The 14,373-nt window shown below is 48.6% G+C and overlaps 1 protein-coding gene across 2 annotated transcripts in view; it reads left to right on the top strand.

Moving 5' to 3' along the window:
• Window positions 1-14,373, top strand: part of ZNF362 (zinc finger protein 362) — a 38,160-nt gene that overhangs the window by 20,714 nt on the left and 3,073 nt on the right. For both annotated transcript variants that reach the window (XM_066269733.1, XM_066269734.1), the window contains 4 exons: window positions 1,962-2,283; window positions 2,992-3,216; window positions 12,349-12,427; window positions 12,535-12,693. In XM_066269733.1, the coding sequence (XP_066125830.1) occupies window positions 1,962-2,283; window positions 2,992-3,216; window positions 12,349-12,427; window positions 12,535-12,693 (785 nt within the window). The remainder of the gene's footprint in view (window positions 1-1,961; window positions 2,284-2,991; window positions 3,217-12,348; window positions 12,428-12,534; window positions 12,694-14,373) is intronic.

Genomic DNA, 14,373 nt, shown 5'->3' with positions numbered 1-14,373 from the left:
GAGGAGGAGGAGTGGGGGGTCATAAGCTTAGTCTTGGATATGGTGCCGGGGACATCCTGGTGCAATGTCACAGGGCTGATGCCTGGTGGATAGGCTGTGTCTGGCAGCTGCTGCGGCAGGCCTGTGTTCCTCCCCTGGCTCACCCCTGCCTCTCTTCCTTCCTCCTCCTTTCTGAGACACCCAAGAATTATGGGGCCCCGTGAACCTCCCCCAGGCCCTGGCTACACTCTGCACATTCCCGTTACGATTTTATTAAATTTATTTTTTTCATTATAAAAGTAATATTAAAAAAGTAATATAAGCATATTAAGGGAAATTTGGAAAACAGAGAAACTAAGGGAAAAAAATCACTTATAATCCCCCAGCTCCTAACCTAGCAGCTTACAGAGCCTTTTGCTCTGTTTCCTTCCCTTTTCATCTTTTTTGTTTGCTTTTTAATGTGCGTGTGTGTTTTGCTGAGCTTGTGGTCAGGCTGTACCCATGACTTTAACTTGCTTTTCCTACTTGCCAGTCTAGCATAGACATATTTAGTGCATTTTTTATAAAGGTAATACATAGTCACTATAGGAAGTTTAGAAATTGAAAACAAGCTGAAAGAATAAAAAGTCCTAGCCCTACTATTGTTAGATTTTTATTGTTTTCTCTATAATTCATTTTATTTTATCCTTTAATCACAGATGTAAAAAGTGGATGAATTCACCAGGTAAAGAATTCAAATAATATAGAAGCAAATAGACAAAGTATGAAAATCTCCTTTTACCAATAAGTTTTTCTTCCTAGACAGCACCACAGTTTACACAGTTTTGTTTGGTGTGTCTCTTGTCACATCCATTCCTGGGCTCTTACACACATATATGTTGTCTCTGTACACATATGTAGATTGAGTGTATATTTTTAAAATAGGTTCGTACTGTCTGTGGTTTCCCTTTTCACCCGAAAGCACATTGTAGCCTTCTTTCTCTCTTTCTCACTGGGCGACATCGGTCTTCTTGTGGCTGCCCAGTCCTCCATAATGAGCGTGGACCTCATCTCTTTACACAACCCTACTGAGGACAAACAGGTTCTATACAGTTTGTCTGACCACAGTTTTGTGTGGAGGAGCCCTGTATACAGTCTTTGTGTTCATGTGCAAATATTTCTTCAGGGCAATTTCTAGAAGTAGAATTCAAAAGTTGTGTACATTTAACATTTTAAAGGTTACTGCCAAGTAGCCCCACATTAAAGTCGATAAATGCACACTCCCACCAGCATGTGCGACTCAAAACATACCTGGTCAGTATCTCGTTCAATGCACAGAACTGTGGGGGGGTTTTTGTTTGTTTTTTTAACATAATTTTCACCACATGTTAGATACCATTTTCATCCTTTTGTCTACTTAACCTGATATTGTAATGTTTCTAGTCCCCTCATTTTTAAAGAGTAATTTTTATTACAGAAGTAAAATAAGAAAGTTTATTATCAAAAGAGAAAGTTAAACCAAAAAAAAAGTTTTTAAATTATTGCTAATTTTATCATCCATATCACATTTTGGTATATCTCCTCTTACTTTTTCAATGTGTGTGTATGCCTTTAAAATTTTTACAGACATAACCTTTTTAATGGGTAGTAATGTTGAGTAGAGGAGATTGATCAGAATTCATTGACTCTTCCCTTCCCTAATATTGCATATGTCAGTTGCCTCTAACTTTTACTATTATACTAACACAGAAGGGAACATCTTTGTGCCTCAGTTTTTCCTGTGGCTTGAATGACTTCCAAAGTGCCTGTTATCTAATTCAGTTTAGTTCTTAGGCATCTTACATGTACACAGCTTTCATTCATACCCATGGGTAATAATAGACAACAGGAAGGGGAGGCTGGGAAAGGTGGATAACCTGCCCAAGTCACACAGCTGGGTGGCCAGGGCAGGGCTGGCCTCTGCAGTTGCCCCTCACCCCTGCCCCTACCCTGTGTCTTCGCAGGTCTGGGGCTCTCCTCCCGGACCCCGGCTGTGAGCACATCCGAGTCCAGCGCGGGCACGGGCACCAGCACCCCGTCCACACCTACCACCACCAGCCAGAGCCGCCTCATCGCCTCGTCCCCCACCCTCATCTCAGGGATCACCAGCCCCCCCCTCCTGGACTCCATCAAGACAATCCAGGGCCATGGCCTGCTTGGCCCCCCCAAGTCTGAGCGCGGCCGCAAAAAGATCAAGGCAGAGAACCCGGGGGGCCCACCTGTGCTCGTAGTCCCCTACCCCATCCTGGCCTCAGGCGAGACTGCCAAGGAGGGCAAGACATACAGGTGGGGGTCTTGGCCAGAGTGGGTCCAGGTGGGCTTGGGGCAAGGGCTTATACCGAGGACTGCCCCTAGGAGCACAGCAATAGAGGCTGGAAAGAGAGTCTCCAGGGGCTGAGGGTGGGGGCTAAGGTACGGGGGCAGGGTCACCTGACAAGCTGCACCCACATCCTTTCAGAGACAGAGGGGCACCACAGCCTGGGGTCATGGGAGTCTGTCTCCTCCTCCCTTCAAGCGGTGTGCTCACCCCTGAACACTAGAATCACCTGTGAGGAGTTAAAAAAAAAATGCCCATACCAGGGCTGCACATCCACAAATTCTGATCTAATTTGTCAGGGTGACATGCTGAGGGCCAGGTGTCAGCCTTTCTTGAAAGTGCTCTCCCGCCCTGTGGTTCTAAGCTACAGCCGTTCGAGCTTTTCCCTTGGAACTGTGGGTGCGGCTCTGGGCACACTGTCACCAGGACCGTGAGGCCTCTCTTCCCTGTGACAGGTGAACCTGCTCCCCAAGTGGAAGAGCTTTCTCCTCCAGACGGGAGGTGCTCCAGGCCTGGAGCTCCCCTATCTTTCCCAGGTGGGCCTGTGCCCTGGAGACGTCTCACAGGAAAGTGCCGTCCCAAGTGCATGGGCTCTGTGATACAGAAGGCACCCCCTAGCTGTACAGGCAAGGGGTACAGGGGTCTCCCCAGGTGTGAACCTGCCTCTTGCCCCACAGGTGTAAGGTATGCCCGCTGACCTTTTTCACCAAGTCCGAGATGCAGATCCACTCCAAGTCGCACACAGAGGCCAAGCCCCACAAGTGCCCGCACTGCTCCAAGTCCTTTGCCAACGCCTCCTACCTGGCCCAGCACCTGCGCATCCACCTGGGTGTCAAGCCCTACCACTGCTCCTACTGTGATAAGTCCTTCCGACAGCTCTCCCACCTCCAGCAGCACACCAGGTGAGTGGCCGGCCTGCTGCTGCCCTGCTGCAGCCTGTTTCAGCTCGGCACCTGTGCCCACACGTGGACCTGGTGCAAGGATCTTCTCCAGGTGCCCTTTGCCCTCAGGGTCAAGACCAAATTCCTTTGCTTGGCACTCAAGGGTGGCCTTTTATGATGGGGCCTTCGTGGATCTCACTGGCCTCAATTCACACAGTGTTTCACGTCATCAAGTCTTTGTCCACGCTGTGTCCTCTACCTGAGACACCCTCCTCCTTCCTCTATCCTGTTTCTCTGGCTTCTTCCTATCCATCTCAGTCCAGCTTCCTCCAGGCAGTCCTCCCGCGCTCCCTGAGCTGCTTCCCCAGGCCCTGTGCCTCTTCGTCACAGCAGTGGCAGGCTGTCTTGTACTTGCCTGGTGATTTGCCCACAATCCCCAATATACCAAGAGTTCTCGAAGTCCAGGGCTCAGTCTCCTGCATTTCACATTCCCAGGATGCCACAGGATCTAAGCATTTGTTTAATATTTGTGGAATAAGTACAACTAGCTTTTATAGTGCCATTTAACAAATAATTACAGAGCCTCTTCTGTAAGCCAGACGTGATTTTAGGTGCTGGGAATACAGCAATGAACAAAACAGACAAAAATCGCTGCCCTGATGGGGCTCACCTTCTAGTCCAGTGTGTGGAAGGGAGAGTCAGAGGTAAAGATGCTTTAAGGAAAGAAAAAAGTTTTGCAGGGGAGTACGGACAGCAGAAAGACTGGCTCACCAAATAAAAATACCGTGGAGATGTAAAAAAACCAACCCAAGGTCACCAAGACTGCAGTTCATCCCTTCGGAGGGGACAGCAGAGCACTTGCCTCTGGGATGGTCCTGTCTGTACGCGGCACCACGTGTTGGCCTGTGGCAGCATCGCAGGAGTCAAGGGTAAAATTGTTTTTGCCGTGGAGACTAACTTACAGAAAGCTCAAGAATTTCTGTTTTGGGGATGAATACTAGACAGAAGAGCCTTATATTTTACTTGTCTTGTTATCATTATTTACTCCTTTATCTCCACTGTCGTGTATGCTGTATCCCGGGTGTGGCATGTTTTGACTGTTTCTCGAGCTTTGGGGCATGATGTGTAGGTCAGGCAGTAGAAACAGATGGCAGAACAGCCACGGGCCAGGGAAGCGGTCTGCTTGTCTTGTTCCTAGATCTCCTGCCATGGACTTGACCCCATAAGTTTGTTTCAGCAATTTTCTGATTTGTGTTGACTTTGATGTTTTAAAGTTTGGCCACTTTTATATATATAGAGGTATATTCAATGAGGAGTTGCTGAATCAGGTCCCCCCTGGTTGTATGGTTATTAAAATTAGAGCACATGATGCTAAGGTTTGAGAGCTAACTTCTGTCAGGAGACTCTGTAAAGCCCCAGGTCATAATTTTAATATGTGTGTATATAAAGTTTTCTTACCTTATTATCTGAGATCAGGAACCTTGAACCACCCACTTAACCCCTGGCAGGTTTGCCTATAATGGTAGGGTACCATCTTTTTGGAGAATCCCCAAGTTTGTCAATTTTCTAGGTTAGCAGGCATGACTTTCTTCTCCGGCCTTCAAGACTGCCACTCCACAAGCCACGGAGCAGGTCCAGGCCAGTCTCCTGGAGGCCGGAGGCCACCCGTGAAGCACAGTCCTTGTTGCTTACTATCAAGCTTGTTGTGCCCAATTAAGTAAAATTTGTCTTTAAATGCGACATTTCTGGCCCTGGCCGGTTGGCTCAGCGGTAGAGCGTCGGCCTAGCGTGCGGAGGACCCGGGTTCGATTCCCGGCCAGGGCATACAGGAGAAGCGCCCATTTGCTTCTCCACCCCTCCGCCGCGCTTTCCTCTCTGTCTCTCTCTTCCCCTCCCGCAGCCAAGGCTCCATTGGAGCAAAGATGGCCCGGGCGCTGGGGAGGGCTCTGTGGCCTCTGCCTCAGGCGCTAGAGTGGCTCTGGTCGCAACATGGCGACGCCCAGGATGGGCAGAGAGCATCGCCCCCTGGTGGGCAGAGCATCGCCCCTGGTGGGCGTGCCGGGTGGATCCCGGTCGGGCGCATGCGGGAGTCTGTCTGACTGTCTCTCCCTGTTTCCAGCTTCAGAAAAAAGAAAAAGAAAAAAAAAAATAAATAAATAAATGCGACATTTCTGGCATGGTCATGGTTACAAATTTGATGTACCCAACTATATCCTATTAGGAAGGAGGACAAATTTGTATTGAACCTAGTCGCAGAGCCGCTAATGATCACAAAGGGAGGAGGGGCTCAGTGAAGGTAAGTTTTTAGTAAGTGTTTCGAGTAGCGTTGTGGACAAGGCCAATCACCTATGTGGTTTTCACTAGAACTATTAGTTTGAAATTTCTCTGATCTTTTCTTAGTTTATATCTATGCTAACATTTTCATAGTGTTTCCCCTCCAGAATTCTGAAGGGTTAGTTGGAACAAGGCACCATTTAAGGAATATTTTATTCCAGTTTGTAAGATATAGCCACCTAAATTGAGGATTATAGATAGAGCAAAGAAAAAAAAAGGGTTTTCTCACATGCCCTTTAGAAAATAGCATTAACTAGAATTACATCACTTCTATCCAGTGCTAGGTCGTAATTCCCTTCTGCTGATCTCGGGTAGTTAGTCCATGTTGCCAACTTGTTTGCTTCTGGACTAAAGACTCCCGGATCCGACCCTGGCCTCCAACACTGCCTGGTCGTGGTGATGGTGTCAGCGTGGAAGCTGGCACCACATGCATGTGGTATGGGCCTCTACCGAGGCTACTGTTGCTGATATTTCTTTCAGAAGACTCAATTTCTGGCCTGCACCTCCAAGCAGAGGCCTTTAGGCAAAGTGTGACAGGAAAACTCAGACTGGATAAGACTGAATGACTCTGGTCTGTTTGTTGTAATAAACAACAGTACCAGAGGGAAGGGGAATGGAGTCCTCTGTTAAGGTATAATGCATGGCCAGCTTTTCAGATTAAAACCGGAGTGAGCAAGGGTATCTTCAGGGCCTTTTAACTTATCTCACAAAGCATGTGCTATGGTTGGCACTAATTGATAAAGGGTAGTTAAAAGCTAGAAAGAAGTCTTTTAAAGACATCACTCTGTTGATACTTATTGTGCAAGTCTCTGTACGTGAAAAGTTGTTCGGTGTTTTCCTCCACCTTAAAGAATACACAAATAGAGAAATACATTTGTATTACATATAATTATATGGTATATGTAATTATATATGATTATATGTCATAGGATTATGTTATATATGCTATTACTATATATTATATTTATATAAATTACATATAATTACATGCATTCATAAAATTAACTCAGGGAGATTGAGCTTCTCTTCTTTGCTTTGCCAACTTTCCTGTACTAGGAACCTCATAGGATAGCTCTCACTCTAGCGTTCTGCTCATTAAAAAGATGGAGAATTCAAAATATACCCAATTATTTGGCTCACCCCTCTTTTAAAAAGCAAAGGAGGAAATCTTTGGGGATGCCCAGCAGCCGTCTGGAAAGTCCAAGAGCCTCTGGGTGTAAAAGACACCCAAACTAGTAATTTCCTCATGCTGGACTTAAGAAAGCCCATCGCACAAAGCCGGTGGTGTAGGCAGGGTCTGCGCACCAGGGGAGTGGGGAGTCCACACGGTAGCAAGCAGTGATCGTTCTAATTACCAAGAATCCTAGTTTTTTCAGAACTAGACTTTTGTTTAAAAATATTACTTAAGACTACGACAAAACAAGCAACAAGAAATTAACAGGACCTAAAGGAGAGTATTTCATCAGAATGTTCCTTGACGTGGGGATTGCTCTCCATTCCTGAGGGCACAATTTTTTTTTAAGTGATTTGAGTTCTTAATGGTAAAAAACCAAACAAACAACGTGAGGGTCATAATATTTAGGGACTAATAATTAGTCATCAGGCGGTCGCACATGTAATTAAACCAGTGTGTTCTAACCCAGTGACAGAGAGATGGGGGTCCCAAATGCCCACAAGCCACAGGACCCTTTAGACCAGGGGTTTCAAACTCAACTCAGCATGTGGGCCGCACTAGGTCTACAAAAGGCAACTGTTACGCAACAGTTTTCTCACTGCAGTTGAAAACAAAAAAAAATCAGTACAACAAGCACAATCGTACATGCAGTTTACTCAGTGTCACAAAACGACCAGAACCTGTAGTTTGCATCAAAACTGCTGTTAACTAAGCTAATATCTAGCTAGGATGCTAGAGAAATAAAAAATACAAGTAGACCCCTAGGCTTACTTAATTTTATCCAAAATATTTTGAACTTCGTGGATTAGTCTGCGGGCCGCGAGTTTGAGACCCCTGCTTTAGACAGACAAACGAAAGAGCCAAACATAAGAGACAACCAGATTCCAGGTTCCCTGTTCTCTACCATTCCTGTTTTTTGCCCCTCGATAGAGAACCCAACAATCAGGGCACGTAATCAAACCCATCTTCCCAGTGTTATTGCTAGTAATGAAGGGAATAAAACAAGGTCATGTCCAAAACTGAACCAGCCCTGGTCAAGGAACAGAAATGGAGTTAGAAGCGGATTGAGCAAGACTCACCCTGATTGTTGAGAAAGATTTGCCTGGGAGCATTTTGGTGCTAATTAATTCAGTGGCACTGGTGACATTGGAGTGGCTTGGTGGGACCTCCATCTGTAAGAAAAGCACAAGAAAAAAAAAAAAAAGCAGGTGACTTACAAAGGGTTGCAGAAGTCCAGATTTCAGGAGACTTAGCTCAGTAAGTAATGAATACCAAATGCATGGACAGTAAACAGCTTTGTAGCGAGTCTGTTCCTAGTAGAAAAACAGCAGTGGTCTCACCAGTCAGCATATTGTGACATCCCATCCGCAGGCAGCAGGATGCGAAAGTCAGGGAGAAGGTTGTTTTGTGAGGGAGTTAGGTACAGAGGAGCTCAAGGTCTAATTTGGGGGGAACTCGTGTTAGACAAGAGTGACCTGGATGTGTTTATTCAGGCTGCAGAGGGTGTTCTGCCTTTTTTCTTCTGGCTGTGTGATGTTGTGTATGAGTGTGATGATAATTGTGACGGGGCAGGTGTCATTTTGTTTTCTCCAGTCTGCTGGTAGCAATGGTAATAAAATCATCACAACTACAGGGTGGGACAAAAGTAGGTTTACAGTTGTTCCTGTGGAAAACAATAGAGTAATTAATACATAATAATACAAGAATAAAGACAACTGTAAACTACTTTTGTCCCACCCTGTCTTCCTGGCCAGAAAGCTCCCATGTGCCTGGCTCTGCATGTTTACATCCGAGATGTCCATACAGCCCTTCTACAGGGTGAGTGTGTGTTTCCCTATACAACATAACGAATCTAGGAAATGCATGGAGAGGCGAGGTTAACTTTCAAGTTATGAATGAAGGACTAGGAAAGTTAACCTTTGCTGTTGCTACGATTGTTTAAGTTATAAATCACAACGTGACTAAAGCCATTCCGTGTAATATGCCACTTATTACCTGAGAAATAAAAGATAAATAACTAATGAATCCTTAATAATTTTATTTAAACATTGAGTAAATTCCATCTTTGTTGTTTTTCATCAACTGTTTATCTTAAATAGAAATGAATGTTAAAAACACTGCAAAAATATTTTACAAACACTCTTTATATGTCATTTAATCCTTCTAGTTGTTACGATCCTTATTATTATCCCTGCTTTAGAGATGAGGCAAAGTCATTTATTTGCCCACGGTCACCCCGCCGGGAGGAGGCAGGAGTGAGGTTGGAGCCCAGAGCACCGAGGAGCCGCCCGTGCCTTGGAGGAAGGAAGGAGCTGGGATGTCAGGCTGCAGAAGCAGCTGGGGTGGGGGGGATGCCAGGCAGGAGAGCAGAGCCAAGGGGGTGGAAAGGCAGTTGAGGACATCTGTTGCAGCTCAGTGTCCCTGGGATAGGTGTGCGTGGAGCTGGTGGTGAGCTCTCCATCACCACAGGGGAGGGGCCAGTGCTGGGTGCTCCCCTGTGGGAAGGTGGCTCACAAAGAGAGGGTTCTGGTGTTAGAATGGAAGGTTTAGCCCTGACTTGAAACTCAGGGTGTGAAGAGCTTAGGGGCCAGTTATCAGTGAGAATAGGCAACCTGGTCCTGAATTCACCCAACAGTTGCTTCCTAAAGCCCCTTCTGAGCCAGCCCAGTGCTACGTGCCACACACAGGGACAGGTCAGGGTCGGAGGCAGGCTCTGGCCCAGGGAACTCTGAGAGGCTGGCAGATGTGGAGACTCCCCTGAGAGGTAAAGGTTGGGGAGGACCATCTGGGTCGGGTGGCGAAGGACCCGTAGTTCACCTTAGTGAGAGAGGGGAAGGGTGTTCTTGACAGGGAGAATAGCATGAGCAAAGGCTCCGAAGCTTGCTGGGGAATGTGTCTGCACATGTGTTGGGGGGAGCTTGGTATGATGCCTCTTTAGGGAGAGCAGTGACAGTGGGAGGCTGTAGAAACAGGCCTTGGATGTTCGAACAGAGAGTTTGGTCTCTGTCCTGGAAAGGGGAGAGACAGTGTTAAATGCCAAGCAAGGCATTTAACAAGGTCAGATCCCTGTGCTGCTGCTCAGGGGAGAGGCAGAGTCTGGGAGTCCAGGCAGGGGTACCTGAAGAGAAGGCCAGAGGGGGAGTTTCCTGGCTGGGGTCCCTGAGGAAGGACCTAAAGTCCCTAGTGTACCATCAATTAGTCAGTCGGCAAATACTTGTAAAATACACCCAAGGAATGGATGTTGTTGATTACATTGAGCACACTACTATGTGGGTGACCGACAGTGAAAGAACTCACGTTCCTTCATTCCATCAGTGACTATGTATTGAGTCCTTCTGCTGATGGTGGTGAATGAGACCAAGGGGGCTGTTGCTCTCAAGAGGCAGCCAAGAAATCAGTGACTAGAAAGTGATTGCACACACTTGTGCTTGAGGAGTGGGTTGTAGGGGCCAGGCCTAGTGTGTGGGGGGGGGTTTGTAGGGAAGGCTGCCTTGAGCAAGGGGCTTTTATACTGAGAACAGGAGTGTGAGTTTTAGCTAGGTATTAGCAGGGGGAACAGTGTTCCTGGAAGAGGGAACAGCTTGGTTTAAGGACCGGAGATAGGAAGGAACCTGGAATGTTAGTGGAGCCCTAGGGCAGAGGAGAGGCGGGACCTGAGCCATAGAGGAGGCAGGGACTCTGGGGTAGGCATTGTTGGGTTTAAAGCAAAATAAGCACATATCCTGGGGCCCCTTAGCCTCCTCTCCCACCAGAGCCCTAGCTGGATGGATGCCTCAGCCCTGGAGGGGAGTGAGGCTGGGATGAAATGGAGGGGAGTCTGGCATCAGGCGGAGTCCATCCAGATGACTTAAGTTCCTTCCATTGTAGAGACAGGGCACAGTAACCTGGGATGATGTCCCCAAACATGTGACACCCAGATATGTGCAGGCAGAATAGGATTTCTCAGAACCAGGCCCACCCAGTTCCACTTGGCCTTGCACCTGAAACTGGGCCGTCTCTGCCCTTCGTATCCCAGTCTAATCGAAAAGACAAAGAAGGGCAGCCTCCTCTGCTGAGGACGCAGCCAGGGCACGGGGGTGGCTGGCAGAATCATCAGTGAGACATGGTTGCTAGATGAGAAACAGTTCTCTGACCAAGATGGAGGGTGCATAGAGGCAGGAGCCGAGGCTGGACCACTCGGCGAAGGGCCTTGAATGACAAGAGTTTGGACTCCAATCTCTTATGGGCTTATTGATGGCCAGAGTGTCTCTTATTCAAGCCTGGTCAGCACGGGGCCTGGCCAGATGGGTGCTGATGGTCAGTCAGAGCAAGCCCAGTCAGCAAGGTGGGCCAGGGCTTAAGGGAAGGAGCCAACACCAGACAGCCCGAGCAGGATTCTCCCTCCACATATGCTTATCTGCAAGTTAGGCAAATGAGGTTTGGGCCCAGCTAGCATTTGACTCCCCACCTGCTTGGCACAGAGGTTTTACTAGAACAAAGACAAGTCCAGAATGATTGGAGAAGACTTGAAAGTGGGGAGCAGGAAGGGTGCCCCATCCATGTGTTTCGGGCTGCTGAGCCCCATTTACACACCCCATCTCAGTCCACCTCCGTCCGCACCTGGCTGTTAGACAGACACATGCTGTACCGCAGGCTTTAACAGAAAACACAGCCATCAGCCTTCAGCCATTGCTTCAAATTCACCTTCTTGATGAGGCCCCACCCTGGGCACAAGGTTTAAAACTGCACCCCACCCCCCGCATGATCCTCTCACCTGTTCTCATAGCACTTACTACCTCCCACATGTGACTATGTTGTGCTGATTGTTTCTGCAAGCCAGTGGCTTGTGTCTGTTTTGTTCACTGAGATATTCCAAGTATGTAGCATGGTGCCTGCCACATGGGTACCTGAGGTGGAAACTGTGGAATGAGTGAATGATTCTACGAGTGTTTATCAGAGTACCCACTTTGTGCCAGTACTTGGCTCAGCCCCTTACATGTGTTGTAGACTCTAATCTGTCTTCATAAGGCCCAGTGAGGAAGGGCTTATATTTTACACCCATTTTGCAGATGAAACTGAGGTTCAGTGATTTACCCAAGGCCAACGAGCTGGTAAATGTAGACAGGATGAGAACCCAGAATTGGGGGGGGACTCACTGGAAGGATACACAGGGGCATCCTATCCTGCATTGTCTCAGTAGCCGGAGTGACCGTGTAGGCACATGAATATGTGCCTTACATGAAGAGGGGTCAGAAAACGAAATCAGGGGCCAGAGGGGAGAGATGCTTCCTTTTTCTGAGGGAGAGAGACAGGTGGGCAGGGAAAGTCCTGGCAAAGCTGCGAGTCTCTCCTCCTCAGTGGGTGGTCTACAGGTGGAGTTTTTAGAAGAGAGGGGCAGAATGCAGGCCACACAAGTCTGGGCCAGCTCTCTGGGTGCTGGTGGAGGGTTGGGTTCAACAGGGACCTGGGAGAGCAGGGAGGCTTTAGTCACAGACTGGCAGTGGGAGGTCAGAGAAAGAAGGAGAAGGGGTGGCCTTTGATGTCCCCAGCTTGAGCTGAGGAGATCTGGGGGCCAGAGATGTGGCACAGGCCAGCTGAGGGCTTGGGGCTGGTGTTGGCCTGGGGTACCTGTCGGGGACTCCACCTCATTGGGCTTTCCATTGCAGAATCCACACAGGTGACAGACCCTACAAGTGCCCACATCCTGGCTGCGAAAAGGCTTTCACTCAGCTCTCCAACCTCCAGGTGAGTGGCCACCTGTCTCCTGCCGCCAGTTGCATAGATGCCTTCCCGAAAAGGGAGCGGGACTGGGGGAAGCCTGCTGGCCCCTCACTCCCTCCTGTGCTCCCCAGTCTCACCAGCGCCAGCACAACAAGGACAAGCCCTATAAGTGTCCCAACTGCTACCGGGCCTACTCGGACTCCGCCTCCCTGCAGATCCACCTGTCAGCCCACGCCATCAAGCACGCCAAGGCCTACTGCTGCAGCATGTGCGGGCGGGCCTACACCTCGGTGAGTGCCTGGGGGCCCTGTGAGGCCTCCTCTCTCTAGGCCTCAGCTTCCTCCTCTTCTTCAGATCTGCACTGACTCTGCATCTTCCAGACTAGAAAACTGAGGCTGAGAGGGGAAGTGACTTGAAGATCACGGCCAGTGGCGGAGCCAGGGTTTCTGCTTCCCAGTTCTCTTTTAGGCTGCCCCAGGCCAAGCTCCCAACCCCCTGGAAGCCCTTAGGGTCCTGAGGCGTGGTTCCCTCCAGGTCTGGGAACACTCCAGGCAATGGTGGGGGGGGGCGTGGCACCCTAGTTTCCAAAGTCAGGGAGGGAGGAAGGCCTTTAATCCTCTGGGGAAGCTGCAGTACCCATCGTGGCCACCAGGTGGCACAGTGACTTTGCCCTAAGCCACCCTCAGGTCTCAGGAAAGGTCTGAACAATGCCAGAAAGGTCATTGCATCCAGCCCTCTGTCCCTGGGTTCGAATTTCCCTAAACAAGGGTCTTTCAGAACCCAGAAGAGGAAATCCATGTGTGTGTGCGCTTCTAGCTAATCAAATATTCTGGGTAACAGACTCTGTGAATATCCAGATAGGGATCACGGAGCCTTCGTTTTCTCATCTGTGAAGGGAGGTGATAGTTCTTAACGCACAGGGCTGTTGGCTAGCCAAGCTGGTTCCTAAGACACCTTAGCTAGCATATTTATTCGCTCAGTGTTTACTGAATGCTTGTGCCAGCACTTGGGAATTAGGATGAACCAGACATATTTTTGGTCCCCAAGGAGGTTAGTGACTACTGCTGGAGAAATATTAAACAAATAACCACACAGATATATATGTAATGAAAAATTGTGGCGATTGCTCCAAGCAGAGTTTCCCAGCCTCAGCCCCTGCTGGTGTTTGGGCAGGCACCTTTTGCTGGGGGCCTGTCCTGTGTGTAGGATGTTTAGCAACATTCTTGGGCTCTTCTCACCAGCAAGCCCCACCCCAAGTTGTGACAATTCAAGGTGCCTCCACACTTTGACAAATGTCCTGGGCAGGGGGTCAGAAATCACCTCTGACTGAGAACCACCACTATGAAGGACAATATATTTTGAAAGATAGCAGGAGGGGGGACAAAATAGGAGTTGAGAAAGAGAGACAGGTCTGGGCAGGCCATCTGAGGAAGTAACTTTTAGATAAGCCTTGAAGGAAAATGAGCCAGGTTAGGAGGAGGAGAAAGAACATTCCATGCAGGGGAGCAGCGAATGCAAACCCCAGAGGTAGAACAAACGCGGTGCAGAACAGACGGTGCTGCGCAGCCTACCTGCAAGCCTCCTGTCCCTCCAGCCAGTGCGACCTTTCAGACATCCCCTCCCACTGACCACTGTCTGCCCCTGGAGTTCAAACGGCAGAGGAGTGGAGAGACTACGAGGACAGAACCTGCAGGGACCAGGCAGGCCCCTAAGGGTATATACATGGGGAGCCCCGGAGACGGAGGAGCCCCAAGTTCTTACCCCCCTCTGAACCCCACTCTTAGAGGAGGTGCCACCAGCATTCATGGCTCTGGCTCTTAGCGGGGGTCTGTCTGAACTCTGGAGGGACGTCAGCTCTCATGTGGCCCGAGGCCCCACCCTGAACTGGACCTGACTGGATTTGATAGAACTAGAATAATTACCTTTAAAAAACCCCTCATTTTAATAGATTGATTTTTAAACTACTTTAA

Source organism: Saccopteryx bilineata, chromosome 3 (genome assembly GCF_036850765.1).
Source record: "Saccopteryx bilineata isolate mSacBil1 chromosome 3, mSacBil1_pri_phased_curated, whole genome shotgun sequence".
Taxonomy (NCBI): domain Eukaryota; kingdom Metazoa; phylum Chordata; class Mammalia; order Chiroptera; family Emballonuridae; genus Saccopteryx; species Saccopteryx bilineata.
Note: the sequence above shows the minus strand (reverse complement) of the source record. Positions and strands in the feature narration are given on the sequence as shown.